This window comes from Schizosaccharomyces octosporus, assembly GCF_000150505.1.
Source record: "Schizosaccharomyces octosporus yFS286 unplaced genomic scaffold supercont6.3, whole genome shotgun sequence".
Taxonomy (NCBI): Eukaryota; Fungi; Ascomycota; class Schizosaccharomycetes; order Schizosaccharomycetales; family Schizosaccharomycetaceae; genus Schizosaccharomyces; species Schizosaccharomyces octosporus.
Window position 1 is genome coordinate 513,326 of NW_013185621.1, and position 23,256 is coordinate 536,581.

General features: G+C 37.2%; 12 protein-coding genes and 3 non-coding genes across 15 annotated transcripts; 6 read left to right on the forward strand and 9 right to left on the reverse strand.

Annotated features, from left to right (window-relative positions):
- Window positions 1-78: 78 nt before the first annotated feature.
- SOCG_04331 (U3 snoRNP-associated protein Utp11) lies at window positions 79-1,206 on the forward strand. The gene has a single exon (XM_013165173.1). It carries the CDS (start codon window positions 186-188, stop codon window positions 933-935), a length of 750 nt encoding a protein of 249 aa, XP_013020627.1. The 5' UTR covers window positions 79-185; the 3' UTR covers window positions 936-1,206.
- SOCG_04330 (ribosome biogenesis protein Mra1) lies at window positions 1,051-2,528 on the reverse strand. Its single transcript, XM_013165172.1, has one exon. The coding sequence runs from the start codon at window positions 2,512-2,514 to the stop codon at window positions 1,360-1,362; it is 1,155 nt and encodes a 384-aa protein (XP_013020626.1). The 5' UTR covers window positions 2,515-2,528; the 3' UTR covers window positions 1,051-1,359.
- Window positions 2,529-2,636: 108 nt separating this feature from the next.
- SOCG_04329 (uncharacterized protein) lies at window positions 2,637-5,193 on the reverse strand. The gene has a single exon (XM_013165171.1). The coding sequence runs from the start codon at window positions 5,083-5,085 to the stop codon at window positions 4,114-4,116; it is 972 nt and encodes a 323-aa protein (XP_013020625.1). The 5' UTR covers window positions 5,086-5,193; the 3' UTR covers window positions 2,637-4,113.
- A 120-nt stretch (window positions 5,194-5,313) lies between these two features.
- Window positions 5,314-7,827, forward strand: SOCG_04328 (LEM domain-containing protein Heh1/Lem2). Its single transcript, XM_013165170.1, has one exon. The coding sequence runs from the start codon at window positions 5,678-5,680 to the stop codon at window positions 7,739-7,741; it is 2,064 nt and encodes a 687-aa protein (XP_013020624.1). The 5' UTR covers window positions 5,314-5,677; the 3' UTR covers window positions 7,742-7,827.
- A 70-nt stretch (window positions 7,828-7,897) lies between these two features.
- SOCG_04327 (ribosomal DNA transcription factor Rrn3) lies at window positions 7,898-10,436 on the reverse strand. The gene has a single exon (XM_013165169.1). The coding sequence runs from the start codon at window positions 9,895-9,897 to the stop codon at window positions 8,128-8,130; it is 1,770 nt and encodes a 589-aa protein (XP_013020623.1). The 5' UTR covers window positions 9,898-10,436; the 3' UTR covers window positions 7,898-8,127.
- A 138-nt stretch (window positions 10,437-10,574) lies between these two features.
- On the reverse strand, window positions 10,575-11,504 carry SOCG_04326 (uncharacterized protein; the record flags this gene model as incomplete). Its single annotated transcript, XM_013165168.1, has 1 exon — window positions 10,575-11,504. One exon carries the CDS (start codon window positions 11,502-11,504, stop codon window positions 10,575-10,577), a length of 930 nt encoding a protein of 309 aa, XP_013020622.1.
- A 190-nt stretch (window positions 11,505-11,694) lies between these two features.
- On the forward strand, window positions 11,695-12,611 carry SOCG_04325 (uncharacterized protein). Its single transcript, XM_013165167.1, has one exon. The coding sequence runs from the start codon at window positions 12,039-12,041 to the stop codon at window positions 12,426-12,428; it is 390 nt and encodes a 129-aa protein (XP_013020621.1). The 5' UTR covers window positions 11,695-12,038; the 3' UTR covers window positions 12,429-12,611.
- Window positions 12,612-12,918: 307 nt separating this feature from the next.
- On the reverse strand, window positions 12,919-13,540 carry SOCG_04324 (40S ribosomal protein S7; the record flags this gene model as incomplete). The annotated part of the gene is made up of 1 exon (XM_013165166.1): window positions 12,919-13,540. One exon carries the CDS (start codon window positions 13,538-13,540, stop codon window positions 12,953-12,955), a length of 588 nt encoding a protein of 195 aa, XP_013020620.1. The 3' UTR covers window positions 12,919-12,952.
- Window positions 13,541-15,033: 1,493 nt separating this feature from the next.
- Window positions 15,034-16,438, forward strand: SOCG_04323 (EB1 family Mal3). Its single transcript, XM_013165165.1, has 2 exons — window positions 15,034-15,100; window positions 15,155-16,438. The coding sequence occupies exons 1-2, from the start codon at window positions 15,059-15,061 to the stop codon at window positions 16,022-16,024; spliced, it is 912 nt and encodes a 303-aa protein (XP_013020619.1). The 5' UTR covers window positions 15,034-15,058; the 3' UTR covers window positions 16,025-16,438.
- SOCG_04322 (F-box protein Pof14) lies at window positions 16,374-18,529 on the forward strand. The gene has a single exon (XM_013165164.1). The coding sequence runs from the start codon at window positions 16,847-16,849 to the stop codon at window positions 18,041-18,043; it is 1,197 nt and encodes a 398-aa protein (XP_013020618.1). The 5' UTR covers window positions 16,374-16,846; the 3' UTR covers window positions 18,044-18,529.
- On the reverse strand, window positions 18,168-19,223 carry SOCG_04321 (zinc finger protein Byr3). The gene has a single exon (XM_013165163.1). It carries the CDS (start codon window positions 19,158-19,160, stop codon window positions 18,633-18,635), a length of 528 nt encoding a protein of 175 aa, XP_013020617.1. The 5' UTR covers window positions 19,161-19,223; the 3' UTR covers window positions 18,168-18,632.
- A 683-nt stretch (window positions 19,224-19,906) lies between these two features.
- Window positions 19,907-19,977, reverse strand: SOCG_16342. Its single transcript has one exon. It is a non-coding gene; the product is annotated as a tRNA-Gly (tRNA).
- A 1,243-nt stretch (window positions 19,978-21,220) lies between these two features.
- SOCG_16343 lies at window positions 21,221-21,291 on the forward strand. The gene has a single exon. It is a non-coding gene; the product is annotated as a tRNA-Gly (tRNA).
- A 505-nt stretch (window positions 21,292-21,796) lies between these two features.
- On the reverse strand, window positions 21,797-21,867 carry SOCG_16344. The gene has a single exon. It is a non-coding gene; the product is annotated as a tRNA-Gly (tRNA).
- A 130-nt stretch (window positions 21,868-21,997) lies between these two features.
- SOCG_04320 (tRNA methyltransferase Trm9) lies at window positions 21,998-23,103 on the reverse strand. Its single transcript, XM_013165162.1, has 2 exons — window positions 22,885-23,103; window positions 21,998-22,828 (listed from the first exon to the last, which is right to left on the reverse strand). The coding sequence occupies exons 1-2, from the start codon at window positions 22,981-22,983 to the stop codon at window positions 22,223-22,225; spliced, it is 705 nt and encodes a 234-aa protein (XP_013020616.1). The 5' UTR covers window positions 22,984-23,103; the 3' UTR covers window positions 21,998-22,222.
- Between the last annotated feature and the right edge of the window lie 153 nt (window positions 23,104-23,256).

Below are 23,256 nucleotides of genomic sequence, written 5' to 3' on the forward strand. Positions count from 1 at the left end.
AGGTCAGTAAAGAGTCAGTATGTCAGTAATACGATAGTGCACAATAATGCTCAACATAGGGTTCTAATTCACTGTATCCAACATTCGACCTTCCAATGTACGAGGTCAGCTAGTAAAAACCATCTCTCCTACATATATTTTCTTAAGTGAAAGTCCTATTTATAACAGGAGAAGAGTTCTTCAATATGGTAGCAACATTCAAAAATGCTGGACAGCGACAAAACCATCGTGAACGTGCTCAACCTAATGAGCGCCGCAAATTAGGATTACTGGAAAAACGGAAAGACTATGTGGCCCGAGCCCAGGATTACAAAGATAAGCAGAAGAAAATTAAGCGTTTGCGTGAAAAAGCGCAAGAAAGAAATCCCGATGAGTTTTACTATGGAATGACCCATAAGAAGACGAAAAATGGCGTCCCTCAAGAAGAACGAGAGGATTCTTCTATTGATATGGATACCATCAAGATTTTAAAGACACAAGATATAGGATGGATTCGCCATCATCGAGACATTGAACGTTCAAAGATCGAAGAACTTGAACAAAAAATGCACATGGTGGGAGCTCAACGCTTTAAGTCAGAACCTCGGAAACATACATTGTTTGTTGATGGTCAAAAAGAAGCAATACAATTTGATCCTGCTAAGCATTTTCAAACAAGCGCTGAATTGGTCAATCGGGCCGAAAATCGCTTACGCGTCGACCAAATTGGAGAAGTAAACATGAGGGTGGAAGATTTTTCAAGTCGCCTCCATAGAAAATTAAAAGAGAAAACGGCTAGAGAATTGCTTTTGCGAAAAAAAAGGGATTCCAAGCTTGCTGCTGCTGAAGAACGCGTTCAGTTAGATCGGTTATTACAAGGTAAAGGAGGCCGCCAGAAAAAGAAAACAAAAGATGGAAAACCAATTTATAAATGGAGAAATGAGCGTAAAAGGTAAAGTCGACTTATCAACTTATTACAAAAACTTACTTGTCATTTAATAAATGTTTCGAATCGAAAGAATTGGTATAAAAGTTGGTCCTGTCTAATATTATGGGAAATTTCTCTCAGATCTTTTCCTCGGGGTTGGGTTTTTTTCTATTTGCATAATGGGTATATCTTAATAAAATGAAATAAATTCTATCTAAACCATTGTATGACAATTCCCGTTAATTAGTATTGATTGCTGAATCTAACAATGCTTATCTTTATATATAACCCAAAAAATTAAACACTCTTTTGTATTGGTTTTTCACATGACTCCAAGCTTTTTGTCGAAGGAACTGAGACGTGCTCATTAGACCAAAATCTATAACAAAATGAAACCGAATTTAACCAAACACATCTAGATGATACTAGACGGAATCCTTCACAAACTTGTTTTACACAATTCCCAAAAAGTCTTCCATAGAATGGATGAATTTAGAGCATGCGATGCTAGCACTCAAGGGGTAATCGCTGATACTTATTTTCTCGTCCACCCAACCATCAGAAAAGTCATCGGGACCATGAGCCATGGCACCAATGGCAATACAAACTGATTGATTTGGTTCTAATTTTTCCAAATACTTACGAGTTGGGACAGTGGGTGCGTCAAAAGACAAAGTAGCTTTACGGCAATTAGGGGGAAGATAATCAGTAACGGGGTTTTTAATAACCTTTAGCAACTTTTCATTTCCATTCACGCTTCGAATAGAAAGTTTATGGAGTAGTTGAACCATCAAACCAGAAAATCGCTTGAATGTACGTGGGATACGCACTGAAGGATTCACTTCAACAAGAACTTTCTTGGCTGTGTGAATATAAACCTGAAGACGCCCGGCCTTGTTGAGTGGTGAATCCAATAAAGTTAAGAGACATTGATGAGTAATGTCAGGACGTGCTTGAGCAATATTTCTATTCAATTTCTTCAAAATACCTTGATGGTCATCACAATTCAATAGCTGGTATTTTGCATCTTTTGCCTTTCCAACCTTGTAAATTTCTAAACAAGCCTGGTCCAAAACGACAATCAATCGTTGGGTATTGTTGTTGTGTGAGTTGAGAGGACGAGCAGGCACCGGAGTTAAATGACTAGTAGTTCTGTGAACAGATCCAGCAGGAAGAGGACGATTTCCAGTATTTCGTTGTGTTATATCCTTTTCTACATCTTCATCCTCTTGCTTATCTTCCTCTCCATCAACCAATCCTGCTGAAGATGCATCGTCATTTGATTCTGGATCTTTCTTTGAAAACTCTTGAATAGCACTTTGATTTTCGCGCAGTCTTCGTAATTCTTCATCTTCAATTGTCTCGCCATTCTCTGGAACAATTGTTTCTTCTGTAACTATCTCTTGCTCAGGCGCACTGTCGTTACCATTTTTTTCAGTTTGCACAGTCCGCTTAACAATTTTCGGCTGGTTCGACTTCTCTGATACCTCCAAGGAGGACCTTGACTTTCTTTTAGAATATGCTGGCATGGATTCTAAAGGCAACAAACTTGAATGGCAGTTGGCTTTTGTTAAGTTGCACGTTCGAGAAAATCGACTCATCCTCATTATATGACCCTAAAGTGTATTCGGATATCAGATAACGCTCTACGTACTACCTCACAATCTTATATACTGCACTGAATAGTCACTCGAACTTTACTCGCAATTTCTTACAAGTACTTTTCATTTCAGGCTGCTACTCAAGTGGTAGTTAGATATTTTCAATTTTGCTTTGCTCTACATTAACTGTTGCATAACCGTATTACTGTCTTACTCATGTCACACACGCAAATTCAATATGTTGGAAATGCTTTTATTCACTGCAGATGACTACTTCCGAAAATTCGCTGAAAGCAGACCGGGTCCTTTGACAGGAGAACAGTAAAAGAAACATTTAAGCTAACAATTCGAACGAAAATATCCAATGCTTATATCATTGATGATACAACATTAAATACATACATTTCGAAGGGAAAGAAGCTTTCCAATTGCTAATAACAATCAAAATAACTTCAAGGAAAATCCAAAGCGGAGTTGGAATGCAAGAAAATTGCATGTTCGGATGATGAATAATAATATCTGCAGTAGACTTCTTTAAAAGTGTAAAAACATTACCACAGAAAGAATCTCTACCTTCGTTCACCTCCTTTTGCCAAATATAAAAGTAATATCCAGCAAGGAATTGAATTACAGCCCTCGTGATATTCATCACATGACTGACCATAATCATCTTGAAAAAAAAACAGCTAATCCTTTGATGAACGTTTTAATTTATCAAAAGGCCGCTGGTATCCACGGGAAAAGGAAGTAAGAAGGAATTAAAAAAACGTAATAAGAACTATTTTTAACCTCCATCAAACATATGCCAAAATGCGATTATTCATTTGATGGGTATAAAAATAGCAGAGGAAAACAAAAAAAAGAACGAAGAAATGAGGATAGTTAAATATAAAAAAGCTAGCCTCATTCAAGGCTCTAAGAATGAATTAATTAAAACACATAAAAACCAGTCAGAATAATTAAAACAGCAAAGAATCTCATAAACCAAATTCATTGGAAGAATATTAAGGAAGATCCAATCAATCTAGAAATATACACGCCAAAACAAAACCCCCTCACGGATCAAAAATGACATAAGGAGACAAGAGAAAAAAGAGTCGTCAATGTGTTCAAAAGATGCTTGATAGTATATACGGCTGACCGAGTATAAACCCGACTATGTAGCACAATATCAACATCGTACATGAACATAACGAAATAAGGAATAAATAATGAGTCCCGTCGTAAAGAACCAATCTATTAATTCGTAACAATCGTAAACGACTCCGCAAAAAAATTAGAAAAAGACGCGACACAGATATTAAGTGAAACATCGCAAACCAAAAGACTTGAAGAAAAACCACTCGTTCGTTCCAAAAATAACAGGAACATCGGCGACGAGAATAATATAGAAAACAGAGGTCATTTCTGGAGTGTTTTTCGTTGGCGGAGGTCTTGCTGAATAACCGAACACGGCAACAACTAAAACCAAAGGAAGAGATGTACAAAAAGGATTTAAGGAAGCAGATGGTAAGTAACATGGGGACTGTACCAGGAAAACCGGTGCAAAACAAGAATGAAGTAAGAATGAAAGAAAATAACTATACACGTGAGACGAACACATTCTCAAGCACTTCCATGATGGAGCATGCGAAAAAGACGCTGTTCACGGTCACGATGAAATAGCAAATCTAAAGCTGAAGTGGAATGGCAATGCAAGCCATCAGCGTGGGAATTAGATTGAAAGCGAGAGGGTGAGATTTGTCTATAAGATGCATGATCAAACATAGGAATCCCTTCCTGCAAAGGAGGCGTAGAAGAACAATGAACCATACTGGGAACAGCATGATTATTAATATGATTATCAGACACAGAGCGTCCGCTCACGGGAGGAGAGTACCAACCCTGGTTGGTTACAGGTACATGGGTCACGGCAGGAAAGTCCTGGGAAGGAGTGGGAGATAAAGAAGCATATGCTTGTTGACTAGGAAAAGGGGAAGTAACTGTAGTCAACGACGAGACAGATTCAGGCTTCTCAGTGGCATCAGATGCATTAAGGAACGTAGGGATAGGGAGATTAGAAGCGGCAGGAGAATGGGTAAAAGTAGGACCAGCATAAAGAGAAGAATTAAGTTCGGAGGAAGACGTACTAGAAGAACCAGTAGACTTCGCGCTATTTGGAGGCTTGGGCAGGGTAAAACAACCGTTCAAGTATTCTTCAGCACCATTTGCCACATTCAAATAGTTATGGTGCTCATTCTTCCCTGGACTTTGATTTTTCCCGCGGCCTGAAGAGCCATTACTGTTCTTGCGAGGACCACCAGAATTCCCGCCATTTGGTTTTGTCTTTCGACTATTAGCGTGACCACCATTGCGAATCTTTTCAAACAATAAATTGTTCTCAGTTTCGCTCAAACCAAATGAAGCATTTTTTGGCTTCATTCCTTTTGGGGATACTGTTCCCTTGTCATGACGGGACGAAGCCAATGGCGACTCCAAGCTAAATTCTACATCGTGGAAAGAAACCATTCCACCGCCGGAACTAGCTTTGTTAAACTTTTTGTTACGTTGAATTCTATGTCCAATTCGCTTTTCCATTTTTGTTCAGTTCAAAATTTGCAAAATCCCTGATACTCATGAAATTCGTGTTGAGATGATATTGGTAAAGGATAACTTCGAAAACCGCTCGTTAACGCCCCCATAAACGTCGGCAATGGGTGATTGTCGTAGTCGCCTGTTGTGCGCTAAGTCTCCCTAAATACATCCACTTCACCACTACAAGTATTTTGCCACCTGTTTATTTGTTTACGAGGTGCTCGAAAAGGCCTTCGATTTTTTTTTTTCCTTCTGACTTACATCAACTAGAGTTGATTGACTGAATTTTGCCTACATAGGTTTGGTCCCCATATGACCTCAGCTTAAGTTGTGTTTTGATGAAAAGTAAATAGACCTAGTAAGCAAATAATACACCACCTGAAAAAACACTTTTAGATCATCGATTACTGGTTTTTTGTTTTTGTAAGATTTACGCTCTTTTAATTGTTTTTTCTATCTCGTACTGGACCGGACTGTCACTGTATCAAGGTATACAAACCAAGAAAACGAGAATTTTTTTCTTCTCATACACCTCCTGATCGATTGAAACTCTGGCTTGTATTTATTAAATTCGTTTATTCATTTATTCTATTTCATGGATCAGTGGTTTGAACCTGATTTCAACCTTCGGTCCCTTCGGGTCGCAGATTTAAAGCGGATATTGAGGAATGCAAATGTCGATTATCCTGTTTATGGTAGAAAAGCAGATTATCTGCAACTTGTTGAGCGACTACGTAGACAAAAGGTAGACAATGGCGTCCATAAAGGTTCTACCAAAAGTACTTCAAGCAGTGTTTCCACTAGTTCTTCAGCAAGCTCCAATCTCAACTCTGGCAACGAAAATGCACCGCTTAGTTCTCGAGCGAGTACCTCCTCTATAAGATCTGCTCAACCTTCCAGTACAAGTTATAGTTCTTCTAGTCAAACTAATACTCCGGCTTCTAGATCATCCTCATCTTTTCCTCCCTCAGATACAGAAGAGACAGTTCGCATGTCATCATTTCCTGTTGACTTACAATTTCCCCATTCCTCCAAAAGAAATAGCTTTCAGTCATCGATGGTAGAAGAAAATCCAAATGTGGAAACCTCTATCACCTTGACTAGCCCTCCACCATCGTCTTCTACCCCGAAGTCTCGTCTTCACGGTTCGTCCCGCGATACCTTTCCCATATCGTCTATTGATACTTCCACCCAACATGATTCACCAAGGACCATGCGAAAACTGAAACCGATCTTGTCAAATAGCCGAAGGAAAACCCCGGTTAAGTCGATAGGTAGCCCTAGCCGTTTGTTTCAATCTCCATCCAATTTTCCATCATCTCATCGAAGTCAATGGCCTTCCGCTAAAGAAGCACAATCCACTTCCCAAAATTCTAGAAAAGACTCTGCTCTCTTATACGAAGATGAAGATTTAGAGTCGTCTGACGATGATACTCTCTTTGAAGACTATATACGTAAACAAAATCATTATACTCCTGCAAGGCATTCTTTATCATCATATGTGGGTCAAAAAACTTATCACCTTTATTATAAATTGACAAGAACATTCTCATTACCCAATTGTTTCTGTTTCCGGCGTCCTATCCATCCTCCCCATGTCTTGACCATCTTACTTGGAGTTTTAGTTGCAGTTTTTTTGAATCTATGGAGGGATGAGGTTTATCGTGTCGGATATTGTGATGTACCCTCTAAGGGCTCTACAGTGGTGCAAAAACTCGGACTTGGTGCTTCATGTACTCCTTGCCCTCCACACTCCACATGTTTTCCAAACTTTCAACTTCGTTGTGATTCCGGTTACATTCTAAATGAGCCTTGGTATTCTAAATTCGGTCTATGGCCAAGGAAAAATTGTTTAAGTGATACCGATAGAGAAGAAAGCGTAATAATCTTTTATGAAGAATCTTTAGACGTTTTACGAACATGGAATTCAATGTATCAATGCGGTCGATTGCCCGACGATTTAATTGAAAAGAATAAAACGCTTTCAAAAATGGATCCGTACATATTTAATGGAGTTAAAAAATCCAAGACAGCACACCAACCGCTGTTTTCTATAACATTGTTACGACACACACTTTTAGAAAAGAAATCCCCAAATCTCTCTTTAAGTTTGTTTAATGATTTATTTAAAGCAGCTTTATACCAACTGGCTAATACTGAAGAGATTCAAATGGATGAAGAAAATATCGGCTCCCGTAGTTGGGCTAATGTACCGTTAAGATGCCGACTCCGTCGACAAGTTTATCGAACCATATGGAAGTATAAATTTATTATTTTACTATTTACCCTATTAAACACATGTCTTTACAAAATTTATACCTATTTTGTCCTGCGCAAAAAAACTCAGAGGTATTTACCTTTTGCTTCGCGTTTCTGCATCGATACCTTAAAGAGACAGAAGGCTTTATACCAAAGTTCACGTACTTCTCAGCCAGTGGTACCATTAATTGAAATGCATGATTTATTGCTTCATTCACATAATGTCTTGGAGCATTTTGGCCTCACTGAGAAGGAGGGTCGGCTGTTGTGGGATTCAGTCGTTAAAAAAGTTGAACAGGTAGGAAGTATACGGACTCGTGAAGCTGAAGTAGATGGTGAATGGACCCGTGTTTGGGAATGGGTAGGTACGAATCCTCTTGATTCTTTACCTTCACACTAATCTATAGACTACTTACTGCGTTTCGCGAAAATGTATATTATTAGTTTCAAATTATTTTACTATAAAGCGTATCTGCTAAAAAATATTGTAGACTCTTGTAAATCTTCGGTATTTTAAAACTTATTGTCATAAAAATCGTAAATTCCAAATTATCTTCCTAGATGCATCAGGAAATCTGAAAATGGTTGTAATAGGTCTTACGCTTTAAAAAATGCTAGCCAACATACTCAAATATTCAAGTCACTATTGGTATCTCAATTTTATTATGCTAATTTCGATTGACATCATTACATTAAATAAACACTAACCAGTAGTTTATAATTCCACGCGGCGGATCCTATAAACCATAATACCTTCGTGAAGTCCGTTTTCTAATGATTCTTTGTTTACAACGACGATACGAGAGGATAATCACTCACAGGTTCATCTTCAGCTTCATCCATATCATCCATTCCCGGGACCGGTCGCCATTCATTATAAAATGGTTGAACTATCGATGATGATTTGGATAGGCGATATGGATCAAAAGGGAAAAACGAATCAATCGTCTCTAATCCATCTCGTATTGAACCTTTTCTGTTTTGTTCTAGAATGGAATAAACATACATGAAATTCAAGTGATTTGCAATTCTAGCAAACTGGTGAACTATATTGGGTGAACAATAGCGCAACGGATTTAGACGGGAGAGAACGGATCGATGGAGGACTTCAAGGCCTGGGAGCCATTCTGCTGGTTTTGGATCCATTGGGTCGGTCTCATCCGAAATTCGGAGTTCCTGCCAACGGAAACAATAAATATATAGCACGCTTTGGTTAATGGCGTAGAAGACAGAATGTTTGGATATCAAATCATCCGATAACTCGTTTTCACATTGATCTAAGTATGCTTCCATCCATCGGGTCATCAAACCAACAATAATTTGAATTGTTGAGGCTTCCAAAGTTTTAGCACGAGCAACATAAGACCCGAGGTACATTGCTCCACTAATTCGAAGCGTATAGGGTTGCGATGGATCCAAGCATACTTCAGTCAGCACTCCCAAAAAAATGTCTGTAAATTCTGGATTCAGCTGAGAGGCCCAGAAGATTAGGAATTGTGTATAGCGACAGCGAAAGGTTTTAAGAACAGTGTTAACAAACGATCGAATCAAACTATTGTAAACAACATAGCGATCCCTACTCTGGTTTAAATTCTTTGATAAATAAGAAAACAATGTATACAAAAGTTGGTCCAGTTGCAGCAGAGTTTGTTTGGTATCAACGGGGGATAAGGGATCATCATTCAACAGGGTACTAGCAGTAAGATCCTCCGAAGCACCAGCGTGGCGCTCATATAAAGCGGACGCAGTCAGTACATCGGAGGCAGCATCGTCTGAAGAATCTGAATCCTCATCATCCTCAATATCAAGTTCTACTTGAATCTCCACATCAACTTGGATAATTTTATCAATAACTGCATGCAATACAGGACCTTTAAGAGATGGTACATATTCACAAATACTTAAAACGTTCGAAATATAGGTCATTTGTGCTAGAATACTTTCATCCTTGTACGGAAACTCCTCAAGTATACAACTATACAAGTAAGAATGCGCACGAGGGACGAGATCTAACACATATTTTAAAGCCATATGAGCATGTTCATAATGAATTGCTAAACTATTACTCTGGTAGCACATGTGCTGTATAAGCATGGTCATGACTAAAGGCATATAGGTCGATTGAGCAGACAGCAAATGTCCCAGAAACTTTGTGTAGCAACGGACAAAAGACTCATCTCTCGATACCCACACCGAACCAAGTATGCTCGTAATTAGAGATGAACAGGAACTATCAAGTCGGGATACGTTGCACGTGAGCGCTGATAAAAGGTTTTGGATTTGCACGGACGAAGGAGCATCTTTGGAATCAGGCCTTATAGAGAATTGTCTTCTCATATCCTCGTACGCAGCAACATTTCCCGATGACTTGTCATCCAATGCTTTACCAACAAATGCGCGAAACATGTGTTGCATTAATTGAGAGTCATGCTTAGATGCGACGCCCTCAGAAGAAGGAACGCTAGAATCAGTAGGACGCAAATTCGTTGGCGAATTCATCATATCATTCGAAATAGAAGAATTTATTAAGGTTGAAGCTGGAATAACTGATGGCATCCTCAAAAAAAATCATAAACTAGTCAATGTTTTGTAAAAACTAAAAAACCGATTGTCCAAAATTCACTTTTCTATTTAGCGGCTTTAATGAATCAATTTCTAACAAAAAATATGTTAGCAATAAGAATGACAGATCTCCTTTGTTAGACATGGAACATTTTTACATAAAAGCAATTGCTTCTCAAATCAATGTTGATAGAAATGAGTGTGTCGTGTCCATTTAAAGCAATTTTTCCAGCAAAAACACCATTTGTGCACTTTTACTTACTTTGTAATTCAAAAAATGTCCACAGTACACAATATCTTTTTAAAGTATAAAAATTTTCCAATGCAACAAAGCTGTGAAATCTGTCGTAAAAACTCCACAATTGATTGTAAAAAACCAGCTTAAAAGCAGCGAAATAGTAATAAATTAAATTAAATTAACCCAGTTTTATGAAGAGTCCCCTAAATTACCAGCAATCCCTAAATATTAAGTCCGTAGTTGGTTGAAGACAAATTTTGATTTCTCAAGTAGGGTATACCCCGTTTAATGTGATATGCTACATCGCGTTATTTGATGTTGTACAAATAATTAATAATAAAATAAGAGAAGTGTCTAGAGTTAACGGTGTATTTTGAAAAGATAAAAATAAAGACAATTGGAGAATTATCTAAAATCATAAAAGAAAAATTCATTACTGAGGGAGGTGGTTGGAGCTGGTTGAATTATTCCTCTGTGAGCGCATGGCAGACTTTCGATCTTGAAGCATTCGTCTATATAGATCATAGAGTCCAATGCTTAAAGGAAGTATGTCTATGTTGCATCTTCCAGATATATAGTAATTATGTTCATCCTCAATTGTGAAGACAGCTCTATAATTAGGTCCAGCGGAGTAATTATCAGTAGGCATTAAGGATGCTGCGTAAGAATAAGAGGAATTATTCGGAGGAGGAGAAAGCCAGGAGTTGGCTCTCTCCATCCATACTGGGATCGTCGTTGCGTGCAGTGTCGTGCCAGGATTATTTATATAAATAGGTAAAGCACCTTGGGCAATAGTCCCCAAGATTTTTGACATGGAAACGTTTGGTCCATCTTTTTGACGATCTATTCGTTTACAGAGTGTTAGATACGGTTTCAATTTTGAGTGTAATAAGGGATCCATAAGCATCTGGCGCATGGGTTCATTTCTACCTCCGGTAATAAGCACGACGTCAAAGTCAAGGAAAGAGAAATTATCGTCTTTATAAAATTTTGGTTGAATGAATTCGTCCAGTGTACATAGTATGCTGTATATATCCATAGTATCTTTAGAAGGTCCCATGAGTGTTCCTTTCCAACCGGTCGTGTAAGATGGATCCGGTTTAGCTACTCTTGGGGGATCAATTGGCTTTGGAAACACAAATTCAACCATAAATCCACGATCAGTAAAATAGCGCCAAGGAAGACAAACCTGTTCAACATCGAACCCATAGTCTGTCATAACAATTGCCAAATGAGGCGAAAATTGTGTATCTCGGCCAAACACAGGTGCATTTACTATAGGAGACGGTAAAGGATTTGACTGCAATGCAATGTCAACGTCGTTGATTAGGTCTTTCTGTAACGTTTGAAAATAAAATGCCATGATAGAAATAAGGAAATTAGTAAGCGGTTAGAAATTATCTAGTGATAATTCGTCTAACAAGTGAGTAAATTATGAATTACCGCTGTTGATCTTTGGAATTCTTCTCAACAAAACTGTAGAAGAGCAAAGAATGTTTATTTTTCAAAAAGAGTGTAGAAATAAATAAATAAATAATTTAATTAATCAAATTCTTTTCTGATAATCGTATAGTTCGTCGTTCGTAGTATCAAAAGTCTGAAAAGTCCTCCAAATATACTATGACCATAATATGAGTAAATGGACTGAGGTTTCGATTTTGTCTAGAACCAACCCAAGTTTACTTTCATTTGGTAACTTCATCATCATTTATTTATAGTTCAGCAGGAAACCATTAATGAAACGCTGGAATGTATAGCTTTTAGAATATTAATTCACAGCCGTTCTTTAAAGCGAAATCAATTGTTTTCCCAAGTCTGAGGATTACCCAATTTTTTCTTCAGTGCTGCACTCTTTATCCTTCCATTCTTTTCTTTCTTGTTATCAATTGTTTGTCTAATGAAGCTTAGGGTATTTTGCGAAGAATTTCCCATCCGGCAATGGATACACACAGTAATTTTTGGCTTGGTTGATCATACTGCTACGGTTGCGGATCTTTGCAAAGCGGTTTGGGAATGGAATGAGGGACCTCCTTATTGGAAGCTTCAGCTATTGTTTGAAGGATACGCTGTCCCGATGACAGGGCTCTTGAACCGTTACTTGAAGGAAGATGCAAAGATTCAGCTAGTTGGACAAGACTTGCGTTCTACATGGAATCCCGAAAACTTCACTACTTCCCCATACGACATTATTTCTGGTGCTAATCCTCTTCCTGAAAATTCTGAACAGATGCATCAAATAAACTTGCAACACATCGTTCCATGGAAAGACCTAGAGATGTCTTCGTAAACTCTCACGTATGAAATTTGGAAACCCGAAAACTAGCTAAATTGTACTATCTAATAAGGGAAGAATTTAAAGAAAAATCTGTTTTCAAAGACTCGGAAACGCTCAAGCCGTTCTCGTAATTCTTCGTAGTCAACAAGACCAAGACCAAGATTAGACACTCAAGGTAGAGAGTAGTAAGTCAACAAGTCTACGCGTAGTTATCCAAAAATAATTACTTTGAATAATTACAAAACTTACATCGAATCCTTCTTTCATCTTGGGCAAAGATTTGCTTTATACAAAACATAGATAGCATCAATTATTATACTTTGCAACAAGAGAAAAACGACTACCTAAACTTCAACTTCTGAATAACTTCCCTTCCCTACAATAAATTCGCATGATCACGCTTGTTATGGACGTGAATAAGCCTTATACATAGACACAAGGAAAGATTACATTTCAAGTCTGGTAATCTAACGCAAATTTTGAAGCTATCGAATCCAACCCGAACCGATGCAAACGCAAAACGTAAATTTTATTGCTTACAAGCCTTCACCAGTGGTGACGGGGAACTCAAAGTTGACGGTCTTACCGGTAAGCTTGTGGTAGACGTTGGAGAAAGAGGACAACTTGTAGTCAACAGTGTTGGCGTCTCTGTTGTCAAGGAAGACCTTCATAGTCTTGTGGCCATCAGTACCTTGACGGGTACGCTTACCAATAATGGTGGTGGGGAAAACAATGTCTTCGAGGATGGCACTGTGAACAGAGGTCAAAGTACGAGAGCGAGGGCGCTTTTGACCAACACGGGACTTACGGCCAGGCTTGGGCAAAATACGACGTTGAGCAATGAAAATGACATGACGGTCAGCAAACTTCTTCTCGAGCTCGCGGGTCAAACGAGCTTGACACTTGTGGAAAGCGGTGAGAAGAGGTTGGGGAACGAAAACAACGATTGCCTTCTTACCAGCTCCAACTTCGACTTCACGAGCAGAAGTAATTTGGAGAGGGCGGAGCTCCTTGGCCATGTCCTTAGAAGAGTTCTCTAAATCAAAGAGACATTGTGCAACAAGGAGGTCGGTTTCACTGGGCTGGGAGCTCGAACGCTTGACAATCTTGTTGATAGCAGACATTGCTGTTGTGTAGAAAAGAAAATGTTTCGACCCTCCCATATTCTTTCTTGTGACTGCTCATTTTGGCTTGGGTAACGCTGACCATTGATACGGGTATTGTTACTTGGTTGGATGCGGTAATATGGGAACGAAAATTCAGCAGAATTTTTACTCGCCGAATTATTTTTATTATAATTTCATGTTTTAAATTGAAGATCTTGATTCAAACGCTCATTATTCCTCTTTCCTCAAGTTTCCAGATTCAGCATGTGTTACCCATATCCATAAAACAGTCACATTTTCCAACACAAACAAACTATGCGAAAATGTAAGTTTGCGAGTTGCTTCTGTAGGCAGTAGTGAGTCGCTTCCGGTAATTCTAGGTGAATGCTGTACAGCTATATTCAGGAAAGAGTATGCAATTGATTTAGGAATCTATTGATTTTAGAAAATCACTATAGACGCTAGAATTATCCTTTTATAAATGAAAATTCATTTACAATCTGAGTTACGACCGAGACATCACGCTTTACTAGAGTTTGAATGTTTACATGGTAGATACAATATCGGGGAGATGTAACACTGAAAGATCTTTGAGCTCTTTTTCTTTTTTTTTTTTAGGATTAAAGCATATTTATAAAATATATTGCAAGATTATCCTTTTTGTTTATGTTGTTTGTCTATTGCCGATGCTATGGTTTGCTTCGCTATTCATGGAGAATGTGAATGTAAGTTAATATATCCTACGATCATCGAGCTTTTATGTTAGTACTAATGAATCCTTTATAGCTAAATATATAAACCTCATAAAGATTTTTATCCTTCTTTATGAAGAAGCCGTTTTATCGATTTCGTTGGCTTTTGCTATGGTAAACAGATATTTCAATATGTAAATAAACAAAACAAACTTGGGTACAAGAGTATTATTTCAACTCTTAAATATATATAAAAAAAGAAGGATTGTTGTAAATGATAAAATTGGTTTAAAAAGAAAATCAATAAATGAATAAAAGCTTTAAAAACTTGAAGTAAGGATCCTTGTTTAACGTTTAATTTTTCTGTCGTTCATGACACCCATTTTTTTGTTTGTTTATATTACCAAAAAAAAAAAAAACAAAATAGATAATCTACTAGTAGAATGATCAAAGCGAAAAGTACCAATGAAGCAGAATCAGTCCAAGCAAAAGCTACGGTTTGTTTACATTGTCAAAGAGACATGACTTATTGTAAGCCATGAATTTGAAACCCTCGTCTTTTAAAATTACTATACGTCTATAACATTTTAATTAAACTACAATACGACAATAAAGTAATGAAAAGGAGATGAAATCCACTCTAGTAAACAACGGTCGGGAAAACAATCCAGATGTGATTTTATCTTTTTACAAGGAACTTTTACGTTTATATATTCATTTATTCTATATGAAACTGGTGTTCGCTTTTTGTTTATTACTTTTTACGACGCGGTTTTTTACCAATACGATATTCTCATAAGAAGGCCGACGCGTCTTTCACTTTCCAAGAACCATAATCTTTACAATGTCTGAATCTCGACAAGAGTTGTTGGCCTGGCTCAACGAAGTAAGTTTAGAATGTAGGTTTCAAAAAAGTATTTCTAACATAGTTGTTTCATAGGTCACAAAACTTGGTCTATCAAGGATTGAAGATTGTGGAAAAGGGTACACTATGCTTGTAATTATGGATTCTATATATCAGGATGTCCCTTTAAAAAAGGTGAACTTTGATTGCAATAACGATTATCAGTACATAAACAACTGGAAAGTTCTTCAACAAGTGTTTTTAAGGAAAGGAATTGATAAAGTCGTGGACCCAGAGCGTCTTTCGCGTTGCAAAATGCAAGACAATTTAGAGTTTGTTCAATGGGCAAAACGATTTTGGGATCAGTATTACCCTGGTGGTGATTATGATGCTTTGGCGCGTCGTGGTGGACGTGCTCTGGGACAACATGGTGCATCTCCTAATGCTCCTAGAAGAAGACACGTCTCATCTGGCAGTTCTGGAAACCCTACTCCTCGCTCTAGTTTAAATGCAACAAATGCACCCAACAACAATACCGCCGCTGTGCTTCGTGCCAAGCAAGCACAGCAACAGATTACCAACTTGGAAGGCCAACTCACAGAAGCCAATGAAACCATGTTTGCTTTAGAACGTGAAAGGGACTTTTACTTTAATAAATTACGTGAAGTTGAGATTTTAGTGCAAACGCATTTGAGTGCAGAGCCAATGTCACATGAAACCATGCTTGAAAGAATTCAAGCAATTTTATATTCTACCGAAGATGGATTTGAGCTTCCTTCAGAAACGGAGAGACCAATGGATCCATATCCACTTGTTGACCATAACATGAGCAATGTCGTTGATGAACCTCATATGAGTGAAACCAAGCCCGCCGACATGCCTTCAAATCCAGGTGCTCCTGACTTTGTTCGCGCTCGTCTACAAAGTCTTGAAGTCGACGATGATGACGAAAATCTTACTTTTTAGGCGATTTACATTTCGCTCATTCAGTTATTTCCTAAACATATTTAGATATCTTCTCTCAACTCATTCATCTTGTCTTTCTTTTCCGTTCTGTTTCAAAAAAAACATTTATTTTTAGTATCGGTGCTCTGGGCATGACCGTTGTTAAAATATGTTATGTTTTCTAATTTATCTTTGTCTTTTATGGACTTTATTTCTTCATGTTTGCAAAATATTAATAAAACTGATGGTTGTTCTTTCATACAGAATCTTTTATTGCCATATACCTTCTGCCGGACTTCCTTTGCCAATATTCATTTACTTTTATATCAAATTTAGATACAAGATGCTCGCTAATCATGTTGAATGTTTGAAAGCACTAATGGAATTTCATGATACTTCAAAAACCACCCTTTCTTGCAAGTACGTAAACATGTAGAAATAACGCTTAACATATATTCAAACACTCTGTTTTATAAGACATGGAAGGACACTAAATTGGTCAAATGCAAACTTATCGACACCTAATTGATGTCGTAAATTTGAAGCCTTAGAAAGATAAAAAAAAAAACCAAATCGAGCTACAGGAACATCCGAAAGATATTTGCATGAAAAAGGAAAATTTTTCTATTTCATGCTTTTCCTATGAAATTTGAGACAATGCAATGAGAACTAAATGCTGATCATGTTCTTGTTTCGCCGTTCCTCGGTTAACACAAATAAGACCTCCTCCTATTCTAATAGCTACTTTTGCTATACATTGCAGCTTAGATTTTTTAATTCAATGATTGAAGATAAATTTGAAAAATTAAGAAAGAAAATACTTGCTGGGAACTTACCTTCCAAATGCTAGAAGAAGTGAAGTTGCATATTGATCGCGATGATGAGTTTTTAAAAACTCTAAAAGGTATACGGAAAAGATTGCGAAATCAATATTTAAATCCTCAAAGCCTAGAAGAATTCATTCATGCATTGGCGCATGTCCGAGCTATGAAACGACTAAACTCGTTTTGTTCTAACTTTGGAGGAGAATATACATCACCAAGTGATCAAATAATCCAACCAGTGCAGGTAGCATCATATCCATCTGCAAATTATACAGATGCTTCTCATTCAATGGAATCTTCGTCTATTCATGGGAACATGTTGGACTTAATAAATGACTATGCCGAATATTCCACTCAGTCAATAGTTATGAGAACCAGAGACTCGAATGTCGCGACTTCAAACGAAACAAATACAACGGATATGAAAAAAACAAGTATTCTAGACTGTCCAGATGAGATCCTTCTGTTAATATTTATAAAGTGTTTCGATTCTACATACAAAGAAAAATTCCCTTTTGCTTTTACCTATCGCAGGGAAAAACACGCACTTATTGATGATTTGCCTTATACTTGTACTCGCTTTCGCAAGATCCTAAATCCTAAAAATGATGGGTTTTGGAAACGAGTCTTAGATTTACACAAACGTTATGTGATTCCGTCAACTCAGGATACTTGCTCTGAAGATATATCCCCTCCTAATGTTCAAATACCAAATGTTCTTCCTGTTATGCTAGATCCAAGTATTCAAACGCTATCAAACAAACGAACTTCATTCAACATGGCTTCGTCCTTCTTACCAAATCATACACGAAATACCCTTTCTAGGGAAACTCACAGTAAAGATACCTTTTACATTGAGTTTGCTCGCAATGTTGTTGGTCGTTGTACTGTGTGCGGATTGCTTCCTAAATATACGAGAAATCAGGAATGCATAAGGTCATTCTACAGAGGATCTATTGCTACGAATGTTTGTGATCAGTGCTTAGAGGCAATCATAGACTTTTACGAACCAGTAAGTCGATATAAATTTCATGTCATGATATATCAAATTGGTGTTGGTTATATTACTAGACCTGGCCAACGATACCCTTCTTGGCTTTCTGAACATGTTCAGTTTGCCAGAGACGAAGAGAGAGCATATAAATATATTTCTTCTTCGCAGATCGAATTCGCAACCAGGCTATATGAACTATTTCGCTCTCAACATTCTTGCTAATACTAAAGTAGAGATGCTAAAGACAGAACTGTTCCATTAACAGAATCATGTTCCTCAAGACCATACTTATTTTAATGAACGAATAATAAAATAAAATTACTATGAGAAATGACCAAAACCCTTTTGTCAATATTAATACAAGTACCGTAACCAACGATGAAGCTTGAGATATAATAATATCCTGCATAGGTGAATCGGAAAAGGAAAAACGAGGTAAAAGGGTACGGCAAGTAAGAAAGTCTACCGATCATGAGCTTTATACCCGACTAATAGAGCCTTTTTCTTAAGAAGGCAAACGTTGAAAAAGGATATAACTTCGTCCCTTAAAAAAGTTTCGCAATGACCATATTATTCAAAGCAACAAATTATATAAGTTAGTAGGTTGCGAATAGCATAAAAATCAAGGCCCTTCTAAAAAAGTGTTTGGGCAAAAGATGGGACTTATCAATTGGATGGCATAAATAGTAAAAACATTCAAGAAAAGGAAGTCCCAATTATTTTTTCTATACGAATAGTTTCGAAAGAAGTAATAGATAAGTATTTACTAGAGCACATCCTAGGCCAACGGCGACAATGAAAATTAATTCATTTAAGCTTCAACAGAAGGAATAGTACAGTTGATAGCAATGTGACCAGGTTGGTTGCATTTGTAGCATAATTGACCATCATTAGATTGTTGGCATTCAAAGCTACGGTGACCAATCTTACCGCAAGAATAGCACTTAACACCCATGGTACAGTCACGGGCTTGATGGCCGACGGAACCACAAGCGTAGCAGTTCATGGGACGGGAACCAGCACGGCCATTGCTACGGCAGTCTCTAGCAATGTGACCAACGCGTCCACACTTGTAGCATTCAGCACCTTGACGGGGATTAGGATTGGGGTTAGGATTGGAAGGGCATTCACGAACGAGATGACCACTGGTGCCACAAGCGTAACAAGTCTTTTCTTGTTGGGGTTCAGTGCAATCACTGGCCTTGTGTCCAGTTTGATTGCAGTTGTAGCAGATAGCGCCCTTTGTGCAATCACGAGCTTGGTGTCCGTTCTCACCGCAATTGTAGCAGCGGAATCCAGCACGGGGATAAGAAGGGGCGGCTTGTGACTCCATTTCCATTTTTTCTTCTATGTTCAGTTTGTATTATAAACTTTGGGAATTTCCTCGTAAAAAATTGCCTGTAAAAGATATACATCCTTGTGACTGTTCTTGTGAAGCAACATGGTACCTGAAAAGGGTAACAATGCGGCGACTTACTGTAATATAACAGACGAAACCGAGAGTAGTCAGTTTTGTATTTGAAAAATTTTTAGAAGTTGTAATATGATTCTTTTTCTTGCTTTAAATGATTGAAAATACGTATCCTCGATGAACAGTACCGATTTTATAATATGCAATTGATACCTGAGTAGAACAAGACTTTGTAGTTACATGGTTTACTTTCACATAATTCGGTTAAAATCATAATGTAATGTTGTAGTTGTTATAGTCCATATGGCTTGTTCAACTGTTGCTTGTAAATAGATAAGTGTCGTCCTCAGAAAGAGGGAAGCGATGTTTAAGTAAGATCAATAGCAAGGGGTTAAGGAAAAGGATAAGTCATTACTATAGGCTACCATCAATTAACCAAGTTAAATGGAAAAATCTAAAATTCCTGTTCTGGTAGCAAACTGTTTTCGTTATGAGGACGTTAAAACAACTTTCTAACCTCTCAACATCTTTCAGAACAGACAGGTGGTATCGCCTGAAGATTTCAGGAAGCGCTGTATTTATAAGATTGTAACAGCGTATTTTTCGAAGACTACGTAAGTGAATAAATAAATATATATATATGACTACAGGAAATTAAAAAGAGGTAAAAGAATTGCTTCGGCCGGGAATTGAACCCGGGTCGCTTCGATGGCAACGAAGCATTATACCACTAAACCACCAAAGCAGTCATGTACTTTAGTAGATTCAAGATATAGTAGACAGCATGATCATAAACTGAATTGGAATTTGCATACAAACTGTAATTGCACATTAAGGATTCTAATAGCAATAGTGGACCAAGCTGAAAACATAAAAATGTTCACCCAAGTTACTTCAGAGTAGTATGTTGATTCTTGAAAGTTTCTGTGGGCAATGATGATAAAAAGCTTCGTTAAGGTGTGAATTGCTGAGTAAAATGAATTTTTCGACTGTTAAACCTCAAAAGGAGCAAACCTATTCAGAGACATATGGTTTATTAATTGAATATGAAATCAAACTGATAAGACAGAGTAATAAAGATGAACGTTTTCATGGACTCTACGGATAGAAAATTAGGACATATATTTTTGAATTAAAATTATTATATTCTTCATTAACTTTGCAATTCTTTTAGTATTTTTATCAAAATACACTAGCGCACCTTGCTGAACTCAGTTTCTGTTTAGATAATATGCTTTTGAAGCTTACACCACATCGCAACTTTTTATTGTATTCAACTTCCTGAAGCGCGTTGATTAGGAGACACTTTTTACTTTATAATAATCAGATTTAATTATTGATCACAGCTTAAAAATTCCCAAGGTTCTTGTTTCGGAACGTGTTGTTTCCTGAGTCTGTTTATATCGTTACTTGAGAAGGAACATTAGTAGGTCAGTAAACTGAGTAAACAATTCCATTGGAAAATACTTGGTGCCTGCACTTTTCAATCAATAAATAAAGGGAAAAATAAAGGATATAAAAGAATATGATGGCTTCGTTGTGTTTAGTCAGCTTGTCAGCGACTTCATTCTTGTACAGAAGGTGTATTCAATACTTTGTGGGTAAAGATTTATGTTGTGTTAAGTGAGTATACAGTCAATTCTGCAGTTTTTTACGAAGTTCTGTTTTCGTTTCTTTCAATGTGTCATGGTTTATTAATCTCGTTTGTTTCCTCAGTACTAAGGTTATCGATGAAAAGAAAATAATATGTCGTCCTGAACAAAAAGGAAAAATCGTTCTTACATAGAAGAAATCATGAAACTCAAACGAGCCTTCTTCTCTTATATAGTGATTGTAAAAAGTGTGAGGAAACAATTCGTTCCTTTACAGTCATTTTCTGGCACCATTCAAGCAAACCTTCGCGTTCATAGTTTTGACAATTTCAGCTGCTCATAAAACATTGAAATCTCAGCCGATAAATTTGCTTTTACAGGTTCATAAAGTATGCTGCTTTGGTGGTTTAGTGGTATAATGCTTCGTTGCCATCGAAGCGACCCGGGTTCGATTCCCGGCCGAAGCAATTCTTTTACCCTTTTATTTGTTCTTAGTTTACCATAAAAATGGGATTTCAATAAAATCGTGAACCTTTTAAAATGTTCGTTTTATTGTTTTTTGTTTTTTAATGAAATGTAACGAAGTGCATTAATAAATACTCTTTCGTAATTAATGAATTTATAAGTTCGATTCATAGTTCTTAGTTCTCAATACAGGTTTGAATTACAATACTAGCATTTTTTTTAAATAAAAAAAAACCCTCCTGTCAATCGACTTCGAGACTTTGAGATACCAACGACCCACCACAGGCATACAACATGTAGTTAGGGACGCTAGTTGTAAACAGTAATTCCCACCGCAAATCAAAATATTTATTCCTACTTTATTTGAAAGCTTTATAAGCCGAATAAGGTCGCTTCGATGAGAGAACTGAGAAACAAAAAAAAGAGCATGTTATTCTCTTTAAAGTCTCCCCTAATTTCACCGTAAGCTTCAAAAAATTATGTATTATATATCTTGTGAAAAAATTTTGCTTCGGCCGGGAATCGAACCCGGGTCGCTTCGATGGCAACGAAGCATTATACCACTAAACCACCAAAGCAGTGCATTGTAAATATCTACGAATAAGTAATCATATGGTTTTATGATTTATTAAATTTTCAAGTTATTTTGCAGACATAATATCGAGAAATGAAAGAAATAGGGTTATTGATATTCAATCCATCAAATGCTCTAAAATGTCGAAATTCATGTCGCTAAAGATGTGTTCATGATTGCATGAAAACACGAGCTTACGAACGATGCTCGCCATTAAAAGCGCATTAGGTGAAAGTGAAGATATGCTTATATACTTATACATATAAGATTCTATTTCCATATGGAAAAATACTTCAAGTTGAACAGTACTCTAGATTATTTTACGAAATGCACCATGTCCATTGTCAATTGCCAAGCGTCTAAAGCTTTTCGACAATTGCCCACCAATTATCGCGATCATAACCATCTTCTAAAAGCTTTCCACCAGCTTTTTGAACGAGCTCAGAAAGCTCACCTTTCTTGAACAAATGATAGTACCGCTGATAAGCAACGTTTTCATCTGGATGATGTCCTTTTAACTCCTCTGGTTTTGCATTAGGATACTCGTATTGTCGTTTTAAAACCCAAGGAACATGGACATCTTGAGGTCCATTTTCAGAAAATCCTCGACGAGAATTCCTTTGTTCAAGCGCCCAAACAAAAAATAGTGCTTTCCCTCCTTTACGAACTACCCTCAGAACTTCCTGAACAGCCTGTAGGCGCCGTTCTTCGTTACTGAAATGGTGAATAACCGCTATGCTCAATGCAAAATCACTTCGATCTGTTGGATGTGGAACATGCAAACCATCTGCGACTACCATAGGTCCTAGTTTGTATCCAATTTGAACCAATTTTTCACAACGATCGCTTCCTATCAGATAAATATTCGGATTCACCTTTTGATACTTTCCATTTCCACATCCAATGTCAAAACCGACAGCGCCAACAGGTAAAGAATTCAAAAAACGTTCTACAACTGGCCAAGGCTTTTCGTGTTAATTAGTAAAATAATATTTATAGTCTTTTTCTGGTGTTTACTTACCTTGTAGCGAGTGTCTGAAAAGTGAGTAGCGATTTTGTCATACACCTTGTGAACATGCTCCTTTTCATAGTCTAAATCAGATTTTTCATTCATTGTCATTTAATTTTTATTACAACGATATCGCCCAATCTTTGTACTGAAGAATGCTTGAATATTTGGAAAAGTCAAGTTTTTGTTCGTTCCTGACTTTCGGTAGCTTTATTGAAATTCATATGTCGCATACAACCATAAACTGAATTTTTTTACTTAGAAATAATACATTTACAAGAACTTATATTTTTATATTTGGTTTTTGAATTGCTCACTGATCTCAAGCACGAACGAACATAATAAGAAAATCAATTAAAGTACAAAATAAAGACATAATATATT

Bases quoted from the DNA above. Each gene is read 5' to 3' on its own strand.
- SOCG_04331 (XM_013165173.1), top strand. From the start codon at position 186: ATGGTAGCAACATTCAAAAATGCTGGACAGCGACAAAACCATCGTGAA.
- SOCG_04330 (XM_013165172.1), bottom strand. From the start codon at position 2,514: ATGAGGATGAGTCGATTTTCTCGAACGTGCAACTTAACAAAAGCCAAC.
- SOCG_04329 (XM_013165171.1), bottom strand. From the start codon at position 5,085: ATGGAAAAGCGAATTGGACATAGAATTCAACGTAACAAAAAGTTTAAC.
- SOCG_04328 (XM_013165170.1), top strand. From the start codon at position 5,678: ATGGATCAGTGGTTTGAACCTGATTTCAACCTTCGGTCCCTTCGGGTC.
- SOCG_04327 (XM_013165169.1), bottom strand. From the start codon at position 9,897: ATGCCATCAGTTATTCCAGCTTCAACCTTAATAAATTCTTCTATTTCG.
- SOCG_04325 (XM_013165167.1), top strand. From the start codon at position 12,039: ATGAAGCTTAGGGTATTTTGCGAAGAATTTCCCATCCGGCAATGGATA.
- SOCG_04323 (XM_013165165.1), top strand. From the start codon at position 15,059: ATGTCTGAATCTCGACAAGAGTTGTTGGCCTGGCTCAACGAA. The intron at 15,101-15,154 runs GTAAGTTTAGAA...GTTGTTTCATAG, and splicing joins TGTTGGCCTGGCTCAACGAA to GTCACAAAACTTGGTCTATC.
- SOCG_04322 (XM_013165164.1), top strand. From the start codon at position 16,847: ATGCTAGAAGAAGTGAAGTTGCATATTGATCGCGATGATGAGTTTTTA.
- SOCG_04321 (XM_013165163.1), bottom strand. From the start codon at position 19,160: ATGGAAATGGAGTCACAAGCCGCCCCTTCTTATCCCCGTGCTGGATTC.
- SOCG_04320 (XM_013165162.1), bottom strand. From the start codon at position 22,983: ATGACAATGAATGAAAAATCTGATTTAGACTATGAAAAGGAGCATGTT. The intron at 22,829-22,884 runs GTAAGTAAACAC...TAACACGAAAAG, and splicing joins TTTCAGACACTCGCTACAAG to CCTTGGCCAGTTGTAGAACG.